Genomic DNA, 23,374 nt, shown 5'->3' on the forward strand with positions numbered 1-23,374 from the left:
ATATAATCTAGTCTAGAATAAGTCTCATGAACGTGCGAAAAGAAAGTATAATCTCTCTCCTTCATATTCCTGATTCTCCAGATGTCCACCAACTGACATTCATGCATTCATTTCTTTAACATTCTCAAGGATTTGCTTTCCTCCCTCCTCACAGAGGAAGTGGTGTCTATCCGCGGATCCATACAGATGTTAAAGTCTCCCGCTACTATCATATACCCACTTTTAAAATCCATCAATCTCTTCAACACTTCTCTCGTAAACCTCTCCGGCCTCTTATTTGGACTGTATATGTTTGCTATTGTACACTCAATTCCCAGTAATTTTCCTCTCAAAAATAGATACCTTCCCTCCAGATCCGTCAATCTCTCCTCCACCTCAAACCTTATATTCTTTGCGAAGCCTATAGCAACTCCTTTTGCTCTTTTAGTTGGTGAATCCGCATAGAACCATGTTGGAAAATATCTAGTCCTCAGTCTAACCTTCGACTCTATCTCTAGGTGTGTTTCCTGCAAGAATACCACTGAGGCTTTTCTATGTTGAAGTTCTTTAAATAACCTGAATCTCTTTCCTGGACAGCTTAACCCTCTTACATTGTAGGTTATATATTGGATTTCTTCCATCTTACTCTTTTCCTACCTTCTCTCTCTTCCTCCTTCCCTTCCTCTTTCTTGTTCCTATAGAGCGTTTTTATTCTACTACCCTTTTCCCTCCCCCTATCCCTCCCCCCCTCCCTCAATACTCCCCTCCCCTTTCCCCCCCCCCTCTCTCAATGCACCCCTCAATCCCTTTCCTCTCCCTCCCCCCCTCTCCCCCCCCCTCCCCCCCTCTCCCCCCCCTCCTCCCCCCTCTTTTTAGGCCTTCCCTTTGCCTAACCGTCATTTGTGGAGATAGTGTCCACCTTTGACTTAATCCTTAGGGCTTCACTCCTCCCGTGGACAGCCTCCCCTCCTTCCAGATCCCCCCCTTGAACTCCTCTCTACCTGTACTTTCTAAAGAAGAAAAAAGAAAAAAAAAGGGGTCAGGCTGGAGGAACTAGGGAGAGAAAGAAGCGATGGAATGGGAGCAAGGAAAGAGAGAAAAAGAAAAAAAAAAAAAACACAATTTTCTCCTCTTCACTCACCCTCCTCGCCCCTCCTCCCCCACCCTCCTCCACCCCTCCCCCCCCACCCTCCTCCACCCCTCCCCTCTCCTTGATCTACTTCCCCCAGATTCTTCTTCCCAACCATTTATTTCAATTTTCTGCATTTCAAGTCTATCACAAAAATTTCTCAAGTCCTCTCCTCTGGGAACCTCAAATGGGCTGTTATTCCATTTTTCCATCCTATTAAAGTCTCCGGAACTCCCCATCTATATTGCACCTTCTGTTTTTTCATCTGCTCCAGCAAAGGCCTCAGAGTTCTCCTCCTCTGGAGAGTCTCTAGTGACAAGTCCGCATATATTTGAATATCCATTTCTCCATACTTTATAACAGATTTTCCCTTAGTTTTCCTCCAGAGTCTATCCCTTTGCTGTAGATCATAAAATTTTACAAGTATGTCTCTCGGCCTGTCCTTCTCATAATTCCCCTGGAGTTTCCCATTTCTAGAGATTCTTTCTATATTAGTCCTTTCCATTTCAGAGTTTTCCATTATATAGTTCAGTATTTTGCAGACGATCTCTTCCAGTATTTCTCCCTTTAAAGTTTCCGGTACCCCTCTTATCCTTATGTTTCTCCTTCTTTCTCTATTCTCTTGAATTTCCGCCTTATACTGCAATTTTTCCTGAACTTTTTCCATGTTAATTATCTTCTTCTCTAATTCGGAAATAATCTGGGTCTGATTTTTAACTTTCTGCTCCGTTTCTTCCACTCTTAACAACAACTGCCCCAGGTCATTCCGAATATTTACTATTTCTTGCTTTATTGTTCTCTCCAAATCTTTAAACATTTCTGTCATCTCTTTTTTTTATTTGGAATTTGTAGATCTTTTTCTATCTCTGATATTTGTTGATTGCTGGTGTCCAATTCTAGTGATTGTTTAGGACTGCTTTGCATACTTAGATCAGATTCTCTATCGTTTCTGCTCTGGGGCCTTTCTGGGGTCACATTTCCCTGGGATGTATACTTTTTAATTGTCCCCGTTTGGGTCCCTTTAGGCCCGGTTCCTTTTGTACTTTTATTTTTCATTTCTTCTGTAACTTTTATTTTCTTATCATAGACTTATACTTTACAAAACAAGGGAATTAATAAGGTGTAGAGGTAGAATTCCCAGCTCTATCTTCCCACCTTTCTATGCTCCTTTGGCTGCACCTTGCGCTCTTCTCCTTATTTTTATTGTTATTCTCTGGGGGTCTCCCCCTTTTCTCTCTCTCCCAGCTCTATACGGTTTGTTTGTTTTTTTTATTTTTATAATTGGGGCTTCCGCCAGTCTCACTCACCCTTCCTGCGCTTCTTGTGAGACAGCTCCAGGCTCCACTCTCCAGCTTCCTCGATAGGTTAGCTCTCTTCCTCTCAGGGGGACCCTCCAGGACTTCCTCCACTCTCTTCTGCCTTGTTGGTTTGTTGGTTGGGGAGGCCCACCATCAATCCCCTGCCAGGGCTCCAGAGGTAGCAGGTCGTCCGACAGAACAGGGATCTCTCCTGCTCTCTGTCAGCCTCCGGCCGGGCGGCCGGCTTCCTTGCCTCCCAGGGATGCACCGCGGCCTGTCACATGTCCCGGCCGCGCCTCCTTGTTTCCCGGCGACCCGGCTCAGCGTCCAGGCTCAGCGTCCCCTCCTCTCTTACCGCAGGCAGCCGTTCAGCAACAGAAGCCAGTAAACCGAAGCCAGTAAACCCCCCGGTCAAGGTAGGTCTCTGGCTTCTAAGGCTCCATCTCCGTGGGGGGAATTTTTAAAGTTCAAGGGGGGGTAGGTCGGAGGAGCCTCGTGCGGGAGCTCCTACCGCGAGCTCTCCGCCGCCGCCATGGTCAGGCTCCGCCCTCACAACAAGCTATTTTAATGCCCTAACACAGTGGTTCTCAACCTTTCTAATGCCGCGACCCCTTAATACAGTTCCTCATGTTGTGGTGACCCCCAACCATAAAATTATTTTCGTTGCTACTTCATAACTGTAATTTTGCAGTGGGAGGACTAGCGCCCCATCACTGATGTCAGTGGGATGAATAGTGTCCCATCGTTGGTATCAGTGGGAGGAATAGTGTCCCATCATTGGTGTCAGTGGGAGGAATAGTGCCCCATCATTGGTGTCAGTGGGAGGAATAGTGCCCCATCATTGGTGTCAGTGGGAGGAATAGTGCTCCATCATTGGTGTCAGTGGGAGGAATAGTGCCCAATCATTGGCGTCAGTGGGAGGAATAGTGCCCAATCACTGGCGTCAGTGGGAGGAATAGTGCCTCATCATTGGCTTCAGTGGGAGGAATAGTGCCCCATCATTGGCGTCAGTGGGAGGAATAGTGTCCCATCATTGGTGTCAGTGGGAGGAATAGTGTCCCATCATTGGTGTCAGTGGGAGGAATAGTGTCCCATCATTGGTGTCAGTGGGGGGAATAGTGCCCCATCATTGGTATGCGTGGGAGGAATAGTACCCCATCATTGGTATCAGTGGGAGGAATAGTGCCCCATCATTGGTGTCAGTGGGAGGAATAGTGCCCCATCATTGGTGTCAGTGGGAGGAATAGTGCCCCATCATTAGTATCAGTGGGAGGAATAGTGCCCCATCATTGGTGTCAGTGGAAGGAATAGTGCCCCATCATTGGTATCAGTGGGAGGAATAGTGCCCCATCATTGGTATGAGTGGGAGGAATAGTGCCCCATCATTGGTGTCAGTGGGAGGAATAGTGCCCCATCATTGGTGTCAGTGGGAGGAATAGTGCCCCATCATTGGTGTCAGTGGGAGGAATAGTGCCCCATCATTAGTATCAGTGGGAGGAATAGTGCCCCATCATTGGTGTCAGTGGAAGGAATAGTGCCCCATCATTGGTATGAGTGGGAGGAATAGTGCCCCATCATTGGTGTCAGTGGAAGGAATAGTGCCCCATCATTGGTATGAGTGGGAGGAATAGTGCCCCATCATTGGTATGAGTGGGAGGAATAGTGCCCCATCATTGGTATGAGTGGGAGGAATAGTGCCCCATCATTGGTATGAGTGGGAGGAATAGTGCCCCATCATTGGTATGAGTGGGAGGAATAGTGCCCCATCATTGGTATGAGTGGGAGGAATAGTGCCCCATCATTGGTATGAGTGGGAGGAATAGTGCCCCATCATTGGTGTCCGTGGGAGGAATAGTGCCCCATCATTGGTGTCCGTGGGAGGAATAGTGCCCCATCATTGGTATCAGTGGGAGGAATAGTGCCCCATCATTGGTATCAGTGGGAGGAATAGTGCCCCATCATTGGTATCAGTGGGAGGAATAGTGCCCCATCATTGGCGTTAGTGGGAGGAATAGTGCCCCATCGTTGGTGTCAGTGGGGGGAGGAATAGTGCCCCATCGTTGGTGTCAGTGGGGGGAGGAATAGTGCCCCATCGTTGGTGTCAGTGGGGGGAGGAATAGTGCCCCATCGTTGGTGTCAGTGGGGGGAGGAATAGTGCCCCATCGTTGGTGTCAGTGGGGGGAGGAATAGTGCCCCATCGTTGGTGTCAGTGGGGGGAGGAATAGTGCCCCATCGTTGGTGTCAGTGGGGGGAGGAATAGTGCCCCATCGTTGGTGTCAGTGAGGGGAGGAATACTGTCTCATCGTTGGTGTCAGTGGGGGAAGGAATAGTGCCCCATCGTTGGTGTCAGTGAGGGGAGGAATAGTGCCCCATCGTTGGTGTCAGTGGGGGGAGGAATAGTGCCCCATCGTTGGTATTAGTGACACCAATGATGGGGCACTATCCCTTCCACTGACACCAATGATACTTACCTTGCTGACCCCTGCTCCAGCCTGGGCTCGCTCTCTCCCTCTCCCATCTACAGCCTGCATACCTGGCTGCAGCAGCAAAATTTGCACTTACCTGTCAGCTGTCTTCCTTCTCTGGCCGCTCTCCTCTTCACTCGTTCCTGCAGCTCCCTCGATCTTCTTCGATCTCCGCGCGCTGCCGCTCGGCTCCTCCTCTCCAAGCTCCACCTTCTCGCCGGTGATTGGCCGCCTGTGTGCCTCTCCTGAGCTACAGTTCCGGTGGCCAATCAGCGGCGAGGAGGCGGTGACAGGGGCAGCATATCATCCCGCCCACACATCGCCGGAGACAGCAGCGGTGTCTCGGTTCCTAAGACCATCGGAAATATGTGTTTTCCGATGGTCTTAGGCGACCCCTGGGAAATGGTCGTTCGACCCCCAAAGGGGTCGCGACCCCCAGGTTGAGAACCGCTGCCCTAACATATTATAGAACTTTTTTTCGGGATAGATAGGTCTTTAATTTGGTAACCTATTTAGGAAAAATTATAGGAAAATACATTTTTTTCTTTTCCAACACTATGTTAACATTTGCTCAAATCCATATATTTCTTTTAAAAATAAAATCAACAAATTCTTCCAGTTAAAATGATATCACATTAAGGCAACTGTAATGCAGCAGAGGGATGAGCTTAAAATCAACGCATTAATTTTACTTTAGCAGAATTTTATTCACCTTTTACAATTTATGGTTTCCATAAATTGGCAGCATACCATTAGGGGCCCATTTGCTTCTTTGTGGTATGTTAATATACATTATGTTTTATGTTAAAACACTGTGCTAAGGTTGTTCATTTAAAAATAATGCCAACACACTGTAACATGCTAAAAAAAAACACATGATCTTTTTTTTCTAATGAATTGCAACTCACTACTGTGTCAGGGGGCATAAATGATATTCCCAGAAAAATAATTTCTACATTGAGAAAATTACTATCTTTATAGTACAGTAGGGGAAACAGGCAAAGTATTCAAAGACCCTAGGTTATAGGCTCATCAGGTAATTGGACTCTGGCAAAGCTTTGAAGGACATGCCCCCTGAGCACTTTCCTATACCCTACCCCACTCAGTGAGTCCTCAGTTTTGTGCAAGTGTCCTAAGGGGATGGACCTCTTCTCCTTCATTGATAAATCACACTTAGCTTAAGACGGTATTAAACCCAAAACTAACAATGTAAAATATTGTAGCTTAACAATCATGTAGTGGTTGCATTAGTTTTCTTTTTTTTAAACTTTTTCCCCTCTGTTTTCATCTGGTCAGTAACACACCTGCTGTATTATAGTGCCCCCACTCTGGATGAAGGAGCACAGCAGACAGCAGCATTGTTAATTTAGGGGAGGTGAGTGTTACATGTACTAGCAAATTTAACAAATTGAAGCCAAACTCCAGCTCACACTGTAGTTACACAAGCAGTTACAGCAAATTTTTTTTATCTTTTGTAATAAAGATTTTACATGAATAAATAAAAGCTGATCATTGTAAGTACTCAAGTCAGTTGTAAATGCTTTGTCACACCACTCCTAACTGATAGATTTGCAGAGAGCATACATACTGGGCAGATCACCAAGTGAAAATAAAAGAGAGCCTAAAAAAGAAAACTAATACATTCATCACATCTAAGAATTGGTAAGTTGCAATATAATAAATGTTAGCTTTTGGGTTTAATACTGCTTTAACTAGGTCTTTTAATTTTTCTTTATTATTTTGTCTACAAATTCTTCAGGTAACTCCTCACTGACTTTTAATGCCACAAATATAATCAGTGCATCCGTTTCAACCCAACCTCAGTAACTTTTGAGATACCCAGGACCCCATACTGTGGGGAAGGCCTGTAATGTTTCTTCAGGCACTTGATCCTGCATGGGCATTCACCTTGGCACTTGTCAGACACAGGATGCTATACAAGTCCAGGGCTGTGGTCCATCCCTATGTAGCAAGTCCCTAAAAAAACTTTTCAAGGGCATGCCCACTGAGAAGGGCAAAGCCTAGACTCTATAGTCAGTGCAGTGCTGTGGACAGGTAAGACAGAGTCACTCTGTATGCTTCTGATTGTTACTTCTAAAGACCAGGACAGTATTTGAGTTGTATTCACTACAGTGTAATGTTTTCAGATTTGGTGTTAAAAACTCAACCACTCAGAGCTCAACCACTCAGAAGGGGTATTCTCACTCCTAAGAGTAAGGGGATGTCTGTTACAGGTTGCACCTCCCCGGGTAACAGACATCCTAGATCCGTGGTTTTAAAGGGGTACAAAGTAAAGTTCAAACCTCTACTGCTTTCTCCTTTCAAATCAACTAAAAACAGCCCAAGAAAAGTCAGATTTGTAGAATGCTTTGAACCTGAACCTCTGGGACCAAGTCCCGGTGGGTTGGGTGAAACATGTCGAAAGGTGTGGCCAAAGCGGTGGCTGAGGCAATTCCTCAGTGTGGGACTCCTGGGGTCGATTGAGCGGCATCCATCCCTTCACTTGTATTGGGTGACACTGAAATAGCCCAGACATATGCTCCCCTCTTCCCACTTGCTGGCAGGGTGATCCTTCTACTTCCATCTATAGCTTGGAGTGGTCCCATAAGGTATACTTTTCACTGAATCATTTCTTGTAATGTAGAGTCGTTTTTCCAGTGCCTCCACAAGACAAGTTCGAAGGATTCTATTCAAACCTGTTTACGGTGCCAAAGCCCAATGGGGGTGTTCACCCTATTCTGGACCTGAAACCCCTCAACAAATGCCTTCAAATTCCAAAGTTTCACATGGTATCTGTATGGTCCGTAATTGCCTCTCTGAGACCAGGGGAATATATGGCATCCGTAGACATTCAAGTTGCCTATCTACATATTCTACTTTATTAAGCTCATCAGTGCTTTCTGCACTTTGCAGTGGCAGACAATCTTTTCCAGTTTGTCACACTGCCCTATGCCTATCCTCTGATCCCAGAATATTTGCATGGGTCCTAGCACCTCTTCTTGCCCTTTTCTTGAAATCAAGACATTCAAGTCACAGGCTACCTAGACAGCCTTCTCCTGAAAGACTCTTCTCTAATCCAGCTGTCAGCAAATGCCCACAGGATTGTTCAGATTCTCCAGGCTTTCGGGGGGTGATCAATTTTAAAAAAAATCTGCTGTCTAGCCTTCTCTTTGACTGGAATACTTGGGTCTCACGTTCCACTCAAAGACCTCCTGCAATGAGACTCTAGGCCTCATGATAGCAGCCTTCGAGGCTGGCACATTTTCCTGATTTAATTCAGGGGCTCCAAAACACAACATTCATGCTCCTTTTCTAAACCTAACCAAGCTTCTGTCCAACCAAGCAAGGGACTCCCTGTCTTAGTGATTTAATTTCATGATAACAGATGCCAGTCTTTCAGACTGGGGAGGAGCGTTCCAGGTCCTCATGGTCCAGGGAACAGTTATAGCCCAGCTCCCCATTAACATCCTGGAACTCAGCAATTCAGTTGACTCTGCAGCTTTGGACCTCCCTTCTGTGAGGACACCCAATCAGGGTACAGTGAGACAATACCATGGCTGTAGTCTACATCAGCCACCAGGAGTCATACAGCCTTGAACGAGGCAAGCCACATAATCTCGTGGATGGATACTCGCTGTCCAGTGATCTCTGCAGTCTACATCACAGGAGTGGAAACCTGGAAAGCGAACTACCTTAGCTGTCACTGCCTTGATCAAAGGCGATAAGCCTTTCACCCAGAGATCTTTATTCTGATTTGTCCAAAATGAGGGACTCTAGATGTAGACATCCTTGCATCCAGATTCAACAACAAACTTCCTCTAGTCCTAGCCTTGGATGCCTTGAAAATTACATGGTTTCAGCTTAGGCTGATCTATGCCTTCTCTCCTGTGCAAATTTTGCCTCGTCTGTTAAAAAAAGATAGCACAAAAGATGGAAACGGCGACTCTAATTGCACCAGATTGGCCCAGGAAAACCTAGCACACAGACATACTCAGACTTCCAGCAGATGACCCTGGCCTCTTCTCAATAGACCAGATATGCTATCTGGCTCTCTGTTCTATTCTTCTTCACAGCCTCGGGTTTTAATGTTATGACTGTTGAAAGCCCAGGTCTTAAAAGATAGAGGAGTCTTTGAGTTATTCCTACCTTGCTAAAAGCAAAAAGAAAGCCACTTTCAGAACGATCTCCTGTCTTCTGGAAATTCTTCTTTGTCTAGTGAAAACACAGGCACTTCAATTCCAGAGGTTACTCTGTGCCTCACATTCTGACATTCCTACAATCAGGTCTTGACTAGAACGTGGCCTTTACCACTCTGAAACGACTGTTCTTAGCCTTTCCCATTGTCTTGCAAAGACCTCTGGCTTCACTCTCCCTTGAAAAAACGTTCCTCCAAGGCATGTCTTGCATTAAGCCCCACTTGCAGCAGCTGTGTTTCCATGAGATCTCAACTTGGTTCTCTCTGCCCTGCAGGAACCACCCTTTGAACCCATCAGGGATATTCTTTTACAAGATCTCTCCTGCAAATTAGCCTTTTTGGTTGCTATCACATTAGTCAGATTTGTCACTGAGTTAGCAGCCATCTCCTGTAAGGAGCCGTTCTTCATACTTCACACATATAAGGTTGTCTTATTCCCAAGACCATCTTTCTTCTCAAGGCGATGCCAGGCTTCCACCTAAATGAGGATATAGTCCTACTATCTTTATGCACTGCTCCTAAGCAACCTAATAAAACTCTTCATTGCCTGCATGTACTCAAAACCATTAGAGTTTACAGCTACAGCTTCAATCATACAGACAAATTCCCTATTTGTCCTGTTTTCAGGACTTTGCAAAGGACACCCTGCTTCCAAGTTCCCCATTTCAAGGTGGATTAGAAATCTGATCATTAGAGCTTACACTCTCAAGGACAAATCTCCTGAAATCTTACATGCCCAATCCACCGTTTCCTGGGCATTTCAACACTAGGCTTCAATAGCCCAGCTGTGAAAGTTCACCAACTGGTACTCTGTTCATACCTTCTCAAGGTTCCACCAAGTGGATGTCCAAACTTCTGCGGATGCAGCTTTCGGATGATGAAATCGTGAAACTTTTGCGACTTTGATCTGACTTTATGCTCTATGGACCTAAGTCGCATCAAAGTAGTGCAGGCACCTTTTCAAAATCGTTGAAACTTTAAGACACACAGATCTGAACGGGTGCCATTGAAAATGATGGGCTGTGAGTTTTCATGTCCACAGTCGCATAACAAGTCGCGTAGGTATGAATGGAGCCTTCAGCCACAAGGTTCTTGCAGCTGCACTTTGAAGTTGAGCTCTTTTTGATCCAACTTGTTGTTCCTGTTGGCACATTTCTGTCTACCTAGTTGTTGCCCAGCCTTTTCATTTATTGGTTTATTGCTGATTAAGATAAGAGGAATTTGTAAATTCCATTTATTTAAGCATAGTACAGAACACAGACCACTCTGTCTTCCATTCCTTTGTTGCCCTGCATTGCTTACTACAAAACTGAGGACTCCCGAAGTGGGATAGGATTATATAGGGGAGGCGCCCAGGTGGTGTCTCCTCTAAAGCTTAGCCAGAGTCCAATCACCTGAAGGTACAAGCCTATAACTCAGGGTCTTTGAATACTTTGCCTGAGTCCTGTACTGTGCTTCAACATATGCAATTTACAGGTACGTCAAACTTCCTCTCTTTCGGTGCTAAAGGTAAAGCAACCATATTGTAGGAGAAACACTCATTTTCTGCATAGAAAGCTAAGTTTACTAGCAGGCAAATTTTATACTTCTTAAAAATCTTTTTGTGACTCAAGTACTGAAAAAACTCCTCCCTATTTGTTGTCTTCCAGGATTGAAATGTATTGTCGAGACCTAGCAGAGCGATTTGACGATGTTTGGGTGGTTAGTGGCCCCCTGACATTGCCGGTGCAGCATGAAGATGGCCAAAAGAGTGTCACTTATCAGGTGAGCCCTTGTTAATACTGACACATTCAGGAACATCACTGTAGAGTTGACTGGTCAGTGAGTATAATATTGAACACAATGAGTGTTTCTCAGCTTTGCCAAACTTCTCTCCTTAACACATTAGACAGGCGCAAAAAGCATTCAATCGTGAAATGAAGCTGTGCTTATCAGCAGCCTGAAATCCACATCATTTCTTTACAGAGGAAGAAAGACACCATGCATTCTCATTAACAGCTGCCATTTTATGTCAGTAGGGTGAGATTGTAATTTGATAAATCAGAGTTTTAGAATTCTAATGAAGCTGCTAAGAGGACAACACGGAGTGAGTGCTTCCTGTTGGGGGATTACAAGGATGCTGAAATAGCCAGGCTGTAGTTTCCTATTAAAGTGCTGCGAAAACGTATATATAAATCCTCCATAATATGAACCTGTGCTGGGTTTGGCTTTGTGCTTTCTAGCATTAAATGTGTCACTGATTGATCACCAACATTAATGAAAACCTTTGAAAAAATGGACATTGAAATAACTGCAGTAAACTCAGTGAGGCTGGATTTCGATGGAGTGGTTTCCCCTGATATGGGTTTTCGTATACAATTGAGAGCTAGACTGCTCTAAAAATCTTAACACTTAAAAATGGAAGTAATTTCTGTGCAGTTGTTTATCCTGATAAGATCTACAAGTAAAAGGCAAACTTTGAGCTTCTGTAAAACTTAACCGTGCAGTGACCCCCATAATGCAAGAGTTGAATGCTTGTTTTAAATAATATATAGGCCAACGCTAGAAATAAATCAGTGAAAAGCTGCTAGCCCGAAAGGTAAAGGTAACAACACCTGTAAAATATATGGTATAAAAGTGCAGCGCTTATATATTAAGTGATGTCAAGTGAATCAATACAAAGTGAAATAAATACAATGGAAATGCAAAAGAGTCCAACAAATATAAATGGATAATAGTGTCCGTGGGACTACAAGGCACAGCAACCTCGGTGAAAAGCAAACTATGATTCAGATCCAGTGAAGAGATCAACCACCTCTGTTAGATGTAAACTCACCAGAAACCTACTGGTAAATAGCATATATGTAGATCACATCAATGAGCCAAAGAGAAATGCACCGGACTGCTCCACCACAGGTAACCGAAGGCAGGACTTTCTCTTCCTAGAGAAAATAGCTCACCACAGGAGCCAAGAAGTGGTGTATAGTGTAGTATTTTATTGTAATAAGAGTAGAAAAAATCCATGTGGAACGAATGTAAAATACATGTAAAAACACAGTACCAATATGGCCTGCCGCTCCGAACTTCGGCTGCGTGACCTCAGCAAGTGTGGCTCCTCACCGAGAATGCTTGTTTTTCCTAGATGGATTGAAATAAGTGCAATTACTTTATTGCTCCCAGCTGCTCCAGCAGTTCCCAAAGCTGCTTCTCTTCGTTGTTCCACCAGTTGCAGGCTCTGTGACACCATCACATACAATGCAGGACCAGCAGTTGTTATGCAGCATTGTATATGAAGATAGTGAGGGCTTGTCTAAATCCTGGTAGCATCAGAAAGCCGAGGAGTATTTATACTTATTCCAACCCCCATAGACAAAAATAGGCAGTAGCAACCCAGGTCACCTGTAGGAAACCCACAATAACACAGGTAAAACGTACACTCACCAGCCACTTTATTAGGTGCACCTGTTCAATTGCTTGGTAACACAAATTGCTAATCAGCCAATCACATGGCAGCAACTCAGTGTATTTAGGCATCTAGACATGAGGACAACTTGCTGAAGTTCAAACTGAGCATCACAATGGGGAAGAAAGGGGATTTAAGTGATTTTGAACATGGCATTGTTGTTGGTGCCAGACTGGCTGGTCTGAGTATTTAAAAAACTGCTGATCTACTGGGATTTTTGTGCACAACCATCTTTAGGGTTTACAGAGAATAGTCCAAAAACGAGTAAATATCCAGTGAGCAGCAGTTGTGTGGACAAAAATGCCTTGTTGAGGTCAGAGGAGAATGGGCAGACTGGTTCGAGATGATAGAAAGCAACAGTAATGTCAATATGGACCAAAATCTCTGAGGAATGTTTCCAACACCTTGTTGAATCTATGCCATGAAGAATTAACGCAGTTCTGAAGGCAAAAGGGGGTGCAACCCAGTACTAGCAAGGTGGACCTAATAAAGTGGCCGGTGAGTGTATAAACTTCATTAAGATAAGGTCACTGGTGGGAAGTTGACCCAGAACCTCAGTGCTGTAATGCAGTTCTAGTCCTCAAGCACACAGCCGTAACAGGGTCGGACAGCATGCAGAACCTGCATAATGAAATTCCCGGAATTCGTGGCTGCCACCTACAAGTGTCTGTTGAGATACATTAGAAGATGTGCTGTATGTGGTTCTGCACAAGGGGTTGTGTAAAAGCACTCACATGCACATAAAGCATGCTCCAGATGTATACTATTTGCATTTGGAGTACACATCTGTTCACATGCAGCTGCTTTACATTACCAATGCTGCACAGTGGTGTACAGCTGTTTCTTCTGCATCTCAAGGGGCAGCTGTACACTGCAGCATCTGGTCCCAGGAATGTCATTACACAGGTGTGCACACGTTACAGCTCCTGTACGGCTGTGTGCATGAAGCCTTAATATTTAAAAGGAACATTTTAAGTAAATATTTTACTTTGCAAGTTTTGAAACTGATGTATATTTTATTTGTACTATTTATATAAAACATTTGTTTTACAAAAATACATTTAAAAAAAAGGAACACCTATGGCACTGGATTCTTAGAACATGATGGGCTTACTAAGGGAAAGACCAGCAGAACCTGTTTACCTTTAGGCTCTCATTATATGATTGTGAGAAGGAGTGAGGAAGATAAATCACTGCTCTTATGCTTGTCAGTGCAGATTGAAGCTTGAGCTATTGAGCTCTGTAAGCAGAAATTTTCAACAAATTCGAAAAAACTAACCTGGAAAACGTGAAAAGAAGCCCAGAGCTGTAATTGCTAGTTGAAAATAAAATTTAAAGTGTTCATATGCAGTATTTCATATTTACCTGACTAAAATTTACTTTTACTCCTGACGCCAACACATGCAGAAAATATATATGCAAAACCACTATAGCTTTCCTTTAATATATAACAACCGCCTATAATTAAAGTTGTCTTTTCTAATCCTGGGAGTAGTATGAAGAACAGAAGATACTGTTTATTATGACATTAATTATTGTGTTGTCTAGTTTGCCATTCACTATAAGCTTGTCATCTTAGTCTGTTCTGTACTTTGCAGGTGATTGGAAAAGATGATGTAGCGGTGCCAACACACTTATTCAAAGTGATCCTTGCACGGAAGAACCAATCTGCAGAGACATTGGCTGAAGGAGCTTTCATTGTCCCCAACATTCCAATCAGTTTTGATCACCAGTTGCCTGAATACCAAGTGGAGCATGAGGATCTGGAGAAAAAGTCTGGCTTAGTTTTTTTTCCCCAAGTAGACAGATCTAAAGGCGTCAAGAACCTCTGTGAGGTGGACACATGCAGACTTATCCAGTTGGATGAGTTCAAGTTGTACATAGCAGCTAGAAGGATGAAGAATGCACAAAACTTGCAGAAGGTCGAGAAGATTTTAAGGGAACTGGATGAGGCTAAAATACAGCCGGACAAATATATCTTAGAGCTTTATGAACAAAAAAAGAAAGACTTTTCATGCAGTGAACCATCTGTTCTACGTGAAGAAAGGAGAGGATAAAGGGAATTTTTATCTCCTATATCTTAGTTTACATACCAATAAAACTGCTGCTTGTCTCTTATTTTACTTTGTATCTAAATATATTTACCTACTTTCCTTTAAGTGCCATTTGATTTTGATCTAGCTTAAATAATAATGTTTATGGTTCTTGGTCGGCAAAGAAGAATGAGGGCTAGTTATGCTGTGATAAGTGCGCACAGAGGCTGAAAAGATACAATTTGCTGATATCAGATCTTGGAAGATGGATTTAGATTGATACGGTTACTGCACTTTGCAGTTTATTAGTCGTGGACATGGACAGATGTCAGAAAAGTGGTGGCTGTAGTCGTTCTCACTATAACATGTACCATGTTATTATTAGGAGTGCCTGTCTTCTAAAGACAACAAAACATTCAGGTACTTCAAGAGACAATTTTTATCTAAATGTCGATCAAAAGGCTAATTTAGGCTAAATATAAAAACACTTTTAATATATTTATATTGATATTACACAGTTTATCTGTCAGTAGTCAATGGCATCTCCTGGAGGTGATATTTGTATAAACAGCTTCTTCTAATGTCACAATTTGAGTACTGGCAGGGTAGGTGTAGTCTGTTTTTTATAACTGACGGAGGGCTCAGTACACTAAACAATAACCATTATTTTCTCTGGGAGAAAGCAGGTAATATAAGATACTAGGGTATACCTTTCGGTTCCAAATCAGTGTCACATTAATTGGCTGAATGGAGCAACATGGTGTCTAGGTGGTTATTGCTTTTACTTTACGGCACAGGGGTCCTGCATTCAGTTTCCACCAGAAATGTTCTGTATGAATTTAACATTTCCTAAGAGAATGTTTAGTCTTTTAAGTGGTTTCTTTAGATAGGGTAAAATAGATCAGCTGAATATGCAGAAGGTTGTACACAATAACACGAACCTCAATATTATAGCAATTGAAGCTGAGCTTTAGATATGGAAATTTTTCATAGTTACGGTGGTCCAGCTTGGACCATCGTAAGTACAGTATGTTTGTGCCATACCTGTGGGATCTGTTGCTTGCATGGCACAGGCGCCATTTGGGAAACTCTTTGTTTCTCAGTCACTGCAAAGCTTTCTCTGATTGGACTAGGCAGAGAGGTGGGATGGTGTCATTACAATATCCACATCTGCCAATCAGAGAACACTGCATTCATTCAGAAAAAGCAAAGTGTTCTCTGAATGGCACCTGTGCTGAACGGGTGACCTCCTGTGTCCACAATGCAACATGCCCACTGCTTGGCACTGGACCAGGAAGCTAGTGGCCATCACTGTAGTAACAGTGCCTACTACAGGGATTTCCAGCTTCTAGGGGGATCCCACAGGTATGGCACATACATACTTACATTGGACAATTGTAACTACTGTATGTAAAAATTGCCAAAACCTAAACTCTAGGTTTAACTTTTTGTGTAGGCTGCACTAAAAAAAAGTTGTTGTTATTGTATGTTCTAAGTTCTGTGCAGGTATATGCTGGGTTCAGCAGAGGTTCTCATTAAGCTGGACCATAACAGGCAAATTGGCGTTCCAAGAGTAAGGTCTCCACAGTAGTGATTACATACAAAGCTTGGCAAGACTTCCTTGACATAGAAGAATAGCGGCCAAAAAAATAAGTTTAATGTTAACGATGGTTTCTGACATTACAGGTATGGTAATTGTAGCTTTCCCATGGATGTTGACTTTGTGAAGTCCTTTGTGGAACATTGTTGTGGAAACAAGGTCATTGAGTCCTGCTGTCACCTTTGCTGCAGTAGTTCTGTGTTGCTTGGTCACAATCCTTATTAAAGTGTTACTAAACTCACAACAGTAAAATCAGTCTGTATATGCAGTTATACTCACTGTGGAACCTAAGGGGTTAATCCCCTGCATTGTGTAAAAAGGCTATTTGTTCCTAATTGCTCTGTTCCTCCCCTTGTTTAAGCGACCACCTCTTATCACCTGATAAGACAGACTGAACGGTAGGCATTTTGCACATGCTCAGTTTGGTGTGTATTGCTAGAAAGGTTTTTTTTCTTCTCCTTCTTGGGAGTGTGCATATGATCAGCACAGGGCCAATCAACACTGGTCAGACAGAGGTTAGGGGTTTTGCATCCTCCTAGAGCAGTAAGAAAACTCCACCTACAAGTTTTATCTAGTGCTTGGCTGAACACTGATAGAAGTCGCAGCACTGCTCTAACTTCTGATGAAAAAAGGTATTTAGCAGTTTATATTTACTAAAATAATTTAACTTCTGTGTAATGTGGGAGACCAGATATAGTGAATGCAGGGTCCTGGGTTAAGTAACACTTTAATGTGTGATGGTCCCCATCATTCAACATCCGTTCTTGGACACTATTCATCCTTGCTGAAGAATGAATTATAATGTTGGGTCCACTTTAAAGCAATACTAAATTCTATTCTTTTGTTGTACGTTTAGTTGAGGAAGTCCAGACGTACATAATGTGTAGTCTGTGTCCTTTAAAATGTTCCTTTTAGGTTTTACAGCCACACCCCTTAAGCCCCCTGTTTGTGGATGCCTGCCTGCCTTCTCTCGCTCTCCAGCTGCTAAGATGCCATCCTTCCATGCTTGTTCTTGGCCCAGGCTATGTTGTTCTATACAAACACAAAGGGGTTTATTTACTAAAGCTGGCGAGTCCAAAATCAGACTCCCTTCTGCATAGAAACCAATCAGCTTCCAGGTTTCATTGCCAAAGCTTCATTGAACAAGCTGAGGTTAGAAGCTGATTGGTTTCTATGCAGAAGGGAGTCTGATTTTTGGACTCTCCAGCTTTAGTAAATAAACCCCAAAGTGTCTGGCATGCCATGCCTCTGCTACCTCCTCCCAGACAGCTGCAGGAGCCAATCACTCTCCTACTCTCACTGTCTTCTCTACAGCCTGAAGTATGGGTAATGGCATAAATCATGGAGGAGCATGTGACGGTGACAAGGGACAGTAGTAGGGAAGTGTTTGGGTGAGGGGGAGGGGTTGTAAATGTAATGGGGCATTCTTACTATAATGCCAACACATTAAGAAAAAAACAATTAAGCTTTTAGTACTTCTTTAAATTTCTAAGTATAGAAAACTTGATGTCCATTTTGAGGACCTAAACCCCAATGTTTTCCATTCCTGTCTTCTAGTAGACAAGGCAAGTAAGAATTTTAACATTTTCCTTTCTTAAATTGTAAATAAAGTAAATTTCATACTGAGCTGTAAAATCCATCATCAGCTCAGTTTTGCACTCCCATTACACACACAGCTGCGCTCTCCATAAAAATAAGACCCCTGAAAAGGTGCAATGGCCATCATCGTTCATAATGTTTTTTCTTTTTAAACTTAATGTATCATTTGGTGTTATGGTAGTAAGAAGCCACTAGAGGGAGACAGCGAAGCAGATAATTATATTGAATAGAACTTTGAACTACATTTCAGAAAGCACTCATATTGCTTTACTGTTTTCCATGCAATAATTTTGTGGTATGTACAGTATATGATATATCTGGTATATATTTTTTTTTTTCTTTTAAAAAACTCGATTTTAGATGGAGTTTTGTCAGCTTGACTTTCTCCAGCTACTCTGCTTTTCCTCTCCAATTCAAAACCTATTTTTGGGTTAAAGCTGATATGAAATGTATTTAATATACAAATAACATATGGTCCTGCATATATCTTCATATTAACATTTTTTAATACTTTGCACTCTCACTCTCTAGTGAATATGCCTACAGCAGAGAAGAGTATAGTGATGACCACAGCAGTGCTTATGCTCCTTCACTGCCCTATCAGAGGCTGGGATGGGTGCTGGACCATGCAGTGCAATTAATTTTTCAGGGAGATGTGTGCGACTGCGATTTTTAGGAGTGTTCACATGTCAAGGTTTGCCGCACCAATGTACAAACCCAGCAGCAGGTAAAGCAGTTTACATACAGTATTTGCAGAGCACTATTTAGCATAAGGCTCTTGTGGACCAGCACCTAAGTAAATAGACTTTGAGGGGTCAGCATCAAATATCAAAATGTGATATCTTTGCATATTGTGTGTCATTCTTCCGGCCACCTCTGGACATTTGTGACCACATTCAGTAAAAGAACTAATGGGGGTGCGGGGGATGATGAGATAATTTAGAAGACATTTTCTAGTTCAGGAAATGTAAAACTATTTTTCTTTGGTGGTCTGTTCAATTGAACAGTATTTCCACGTAAAACGCAGATCCCATGCTGCCATTAAAAGCACATTCTAACAGTTAACCATAGTTTTTAAATGACACATGGGTCATCATTCATAGGCATCTAGGGCAGCATCAGAATACACACCCTTGTATAAATATTTCAGTGGTGTATTTAGCACTTTGCCTGGAGGTCAGCTGTTAGTGGTTTCTGAGCTAATGTGGTAAGGACATTAGTTTGTAAGCCCCATGGGACAGGGACACTCCTGAAATGTTCATTGGAATTTAAAAGGTGCATGCCAGTCTTAAGCCTGGTACACATGGGCCGGTTCAGCAGAAGCCAGCCAACATTCGGCTCATGTGTACAGCAATCTGGCTTTTGTTGAACGAACATGCTGGAAAAAATCTGCCCATCCAATCAGCGCTTGCACCAATGGTTGCAAGAGTGCTGACCAGTGTGTTCTGGGGGGGGGGGGGGGGGGTTCAGAACACAATAGCTCATTGGGGAGATTGCTGTATTAACATTGCATACTTAGAACAGTGAGCTCCTCAGTATTTTTTCATTCATCCCAAAAAAATGTCAGTGTGTACTAGGCTTTATATAAAGGTCAATCTTTATGTTGGTTCTAGATAGAGATTATACTGCCCAGTACCATACAGAACCCATTGCTTGTTTACACTGCCATAGTGTATAGAACCTGTTTCTTAATGTAGTGATTTACTGTATAAAGTGTTACTCTTTGATGTCAGTTGATCTATAGAATACATCCAATGGTGTCTAGTAATATTAATGTAAACACGCTAAACTCTTGTAACTGGTGGTGCATATTAAAAAATTATAAATATAGAAATAAAACCACATAAACACAACTGCTTAAAACATTGTAAAGTGTCCATACATTTTTGAATGCCCTTTCAAAATACAAACGATCCAAGCAATCACCCAACACCGGTGTCCAATGTGATAAACAATAACACTTCACCACCAATGTGCAGTAGAATGAGAGGCTTACTAGATCCAATCACAAGCCATGCTTCTCATATGATAAAGGGAACAGGCACCATCAGGGTCTCCAGATCTAGTTCAGGCATACCATACAGACCAGGCAATGTTGAAAGAAAGACCAATCTCTCCAGGATCTCCTTCTCAAACTCATAGCATGCATGACAATACACATAAAAAGAGAACAAATTCCCCCCATAGCGTAGTAAGTTTTATTAAAAAAGTGAAAGGCGAGACAGAAATCCACTCACATGAACAAGTACCACTGCAGGCACTGGATATTCGCAGAATGTGAGATAACCACAACACCACCACTCAGTCTAGTAGGGCCGGTGTGAGGTCCACAAGCAGACTCCAGACCACCGGAAGTGACCTTCAATGGGAGTCGGAAGTTACGACGGCCAGGCCTCAATGTATTTTGCAGAATCGCATCATCAGGAAGCTTGACTGAGTGTTGGTGTTGTGTTGGATGAATGGTTGGATTGTTGATATTTTGAAAGAACATTCAAAAATGTATGGACGCTTTACAGTGTTTTGCAGTGTAGTGTTTATTTAGGTGTGTTTTTATTTATTTAGAATTTTTTAATATGCACTAACTATTAGTTACATTAATTCTACTACTACATTAATTATTACTTTTACATTAATATTGGTATGAAAAGGATATTTACACTCTATTAGGAGCTGCTTCCCTTATTACTATTTTGTACACTTATACACTTTTTTTCATATTTTGTAGGTGTGGATGGCGCCACCTAGTGTATTTATTTATTAGATCTTAAAACACATCTACTGGTGTCTAGTAGCCTTTACTTTTATTGGAGATTTAAAAAAAACAATATTTTATAAGCACTTTATGTTTTTTCAAGCATAGTCATTCAATTGAACTTTAACCTGATACACATTAAAAGTATATGTTTTCATTTGATATACTGGGAGGACAGTGTTCTGTGCAGTGGGCTCTTGTAATGGAGTTATTTTGCCTTATTATACTAAAAACTCCGGATTGCAATACACCATTTTAGCCTCAAGGTGTCAGCATTGGCGTATACATTTTCTATGTGCATTCCCAATATAACTTTTTGCCACAGAAAAAAAAAAAATCATATATATATATATATATATATATATATCTCTTTTTCAGCATGGCCGGTAATCATCACCTGGTTCATAGTGATCAATACATAGCCATAAAATGTTTGCTAGTAATGGTTGGCACAGAACTTCCCCCCACTGGTGAGAATACTAAGTATTTCCTGTTATTCCTGTGATTTCTGAAAAGTGCTTATTAAAGTAGCACTGAAATGCACCATGTAATCCTGAAACCTTGACAGCAGAAATTTTGTGGTATTCTATGGCTGACAATCAACTGGAATACACAGCTATTTATCAGCCTTTTCCTGACCATTTAATACCACATTTTCATTAGAAATGCTGACCTGAGCATCAGTAATGCAGAAAAAAAAAAAGAATCAATATATGTGAATCCTTAAAGCTGAAGTTTACGCAATTTTATGTAGTAACATTGATCCAACTTGAATAAATATAAATATGTATGTGCCATACTTGTGGGATCCCCATGGAAGTTGGAAATCCTAGTAGTAGGTACCTCCTAGCTGCGGCCCTGCTGCATTGTGAACACAGAGATCACTTTGCATGAGCACCATTCAGGGAACACTCTGCATTTACTCAATTTATGCAAAGCTTTCTCTTATTGGATGAGGTGGAGAGTGGACATCACAATCTCCACCTTGTCCAATTTAGAGAAAATACAAAGCGTTCTTTAAATAGCGTCTGTGCCAAGCAGGTGACCTCATGTGTTCAGTAATCAGCCGGGCCGCCGCTTGGAAGTCGTAATCTAATGGCCGTCATCATAGTATCGGTGCCTTCCACAATGATTTCCATCTTCCATGGGAATCCCACAGATATGGCACATATAGTACATACAGTATGTGCACCAAGCCTTCTGGGAAATTTAAAAATTGAATAGTGAGAGTTCTTTTAAAGGCATTGTCAACCTTCCTATCTGTACCTTGTGTTTCTCACCTGCATAAGATGCACATTGGAGTTTCATGTAGTTTCAGAGTTTATTTTGTTTGCCTTGTACGCACATCCTATACATACCTCCCAACTTTATAGGGATGAAACGAGGGACACTAACAATCAGGGCTGAGGGGGAGTTTTAGAGGCTGGGGAGGTATGGGGTTGTTGGGAGGGGATGGCAGAGGGGAAAAAGGACACAAGAGAAAGATTAATACTTGATATATGGATAGATAAATATAAGTGTTATATTATGGTGGTTTTATTGGATTATGTATGTGATAAATGGTGTTTTTTGAAAATGTATAATAAAATATTTGAATAATAATAAAAAAAAGAAATGAGGGACACTTAGTAGCAAAAGTATGTAGGCTTAAGACACACCCCCTGCCATGCCCCCTTAAAGGACAAATATGCAAAAACAATATTAAACCCACGAGTGCTTTTGTGTACCACTACTATACCTTATTATTGGCTTTTGAAATTTACAAATGCAGCCATTTCGAATTTGGATGGAAGGTTTAGCACTGGGAAACACTTTTTGAAGGATAAATAGTGCATTTTATATACAACTATATAGATCTGATCAAAATTAGGGACAAATGAGGAGGAAAGAGGAACAGAGGGACTATGTTCCAAATCAAGGACAGTCCCTTGGAATCAGGGACAGTTGGGAGCTATGCCTATAGTAGAGTAGATCTTCCGGTGTTAGAAGTTTCTGTTTGTGTGCAAACATGAGGCATGCTGCATGGCACTGCACAGTTTAATGCATGGTCTCTGTCTGTAGTCTATGAACTGACTTTTCCTGTGAAGAAACTACATATCTCACAATACCTGGGTCTGACACAGACACAAGCAGGACATACAATTAACAGAGAGCTCATGATGCAGTCTTTCATCACGTTAGCACTCCTACATTTGTAACGCACCATAGAGGAAATGGTGAGGCATGGGTTGTGACCATGAACATATGGAATAGGGCCAAGGTAGGTGAATGAATACATGGATAAAGAGGGGGGTTGATCTGCCTTTATACTACAAACTGCAGCCACAGCATTTGAGTCCATCATTACAAGAAAAGACAAACAAACAGCACAGGGAATATAACTACCTAGGTAAAAAAACAAAATCATCTGAAAGTCTGCAATGCCTGGAATGTGAATGGCAGGCTGACAAAGTTGCTGCTAATTGTGTGGAAACATCTTCACCGTATAAAGTAATTCATGATACTAAATATACTGCAAAATAGATTTAAGGTTTACATATACTTTAAACTCCTCACGAACCTGAGAAATTCATCTGAGCATATGATGAAAAAAAAAGAAAAATAGATGAGCACAGGTTCAGAAAAAAAACAAGTTAAAGCAATCAGAGCATGAGAGTCAGATGAAGCTATAGCTTGCTCAGCTGCTTCCTTCCTCTCCAATCTCAATATTAGTCTTGAATCTCTCTATTGGGGGGCAGAGTCAAGCTTGACTTTTAAAGGAAGGGTCAAGATTTAATGTTGGAATCGCTTCCTGACTTTTAAATGATGGGTAAGCTCTGATTAATAATCATACGCTCACTTTTAAAGTGATTCTAAATGCACAATTTTTATTTTTTAAAAAT

The 23,374-nt window shown here is 42.1% G+C and overlaps 1 protein-coding gene across 1 annotated transcript in view; it reads left to right on the forward strand.

Annotated features, from left to right (window-relative positions):
- EXOG (exo/endonuclease G) overlaps window positions 1-14,626 on the forward strand; it is a 51,183-nt gene extending 36,557 nt beyond the window's left edge. The window contains exons 5-6 of the mRNA XM_089673124.1: window positions 10,716-10,830; window positions 14,107-14,626. Of these exons, the coding sequence (XP_089529250.1) occupies window positions 10,716-10,830; window positions 14,107-14,565 (574 nt within the window). The 3' untranslated portion in view covers window positions 14,566-14,626. The remainder of the gene's footprint in view (window positions 1-10,715; window positions 10,831-14,106) is intronic.
- Window positions 14,627-23,374: the final 8,748 nt, after the last annotated feature.

This window comes from Staurois parvus, unplaced genomic scaffold (genome assembly GCF_062004578.1).
Source record: "Staurois parvus isolate SC_StPar_1 unplaced genomic scaffold, SC_StPar_1.0 ptg000136l, whole genome shotgun sequence".
In the NCBI taxonomy this organism is placed as follows: Eukaryota; Metazoa; Chordata; class Amphibia; order Anura; family Ranidae; genus Staurois; species Staurois parvus.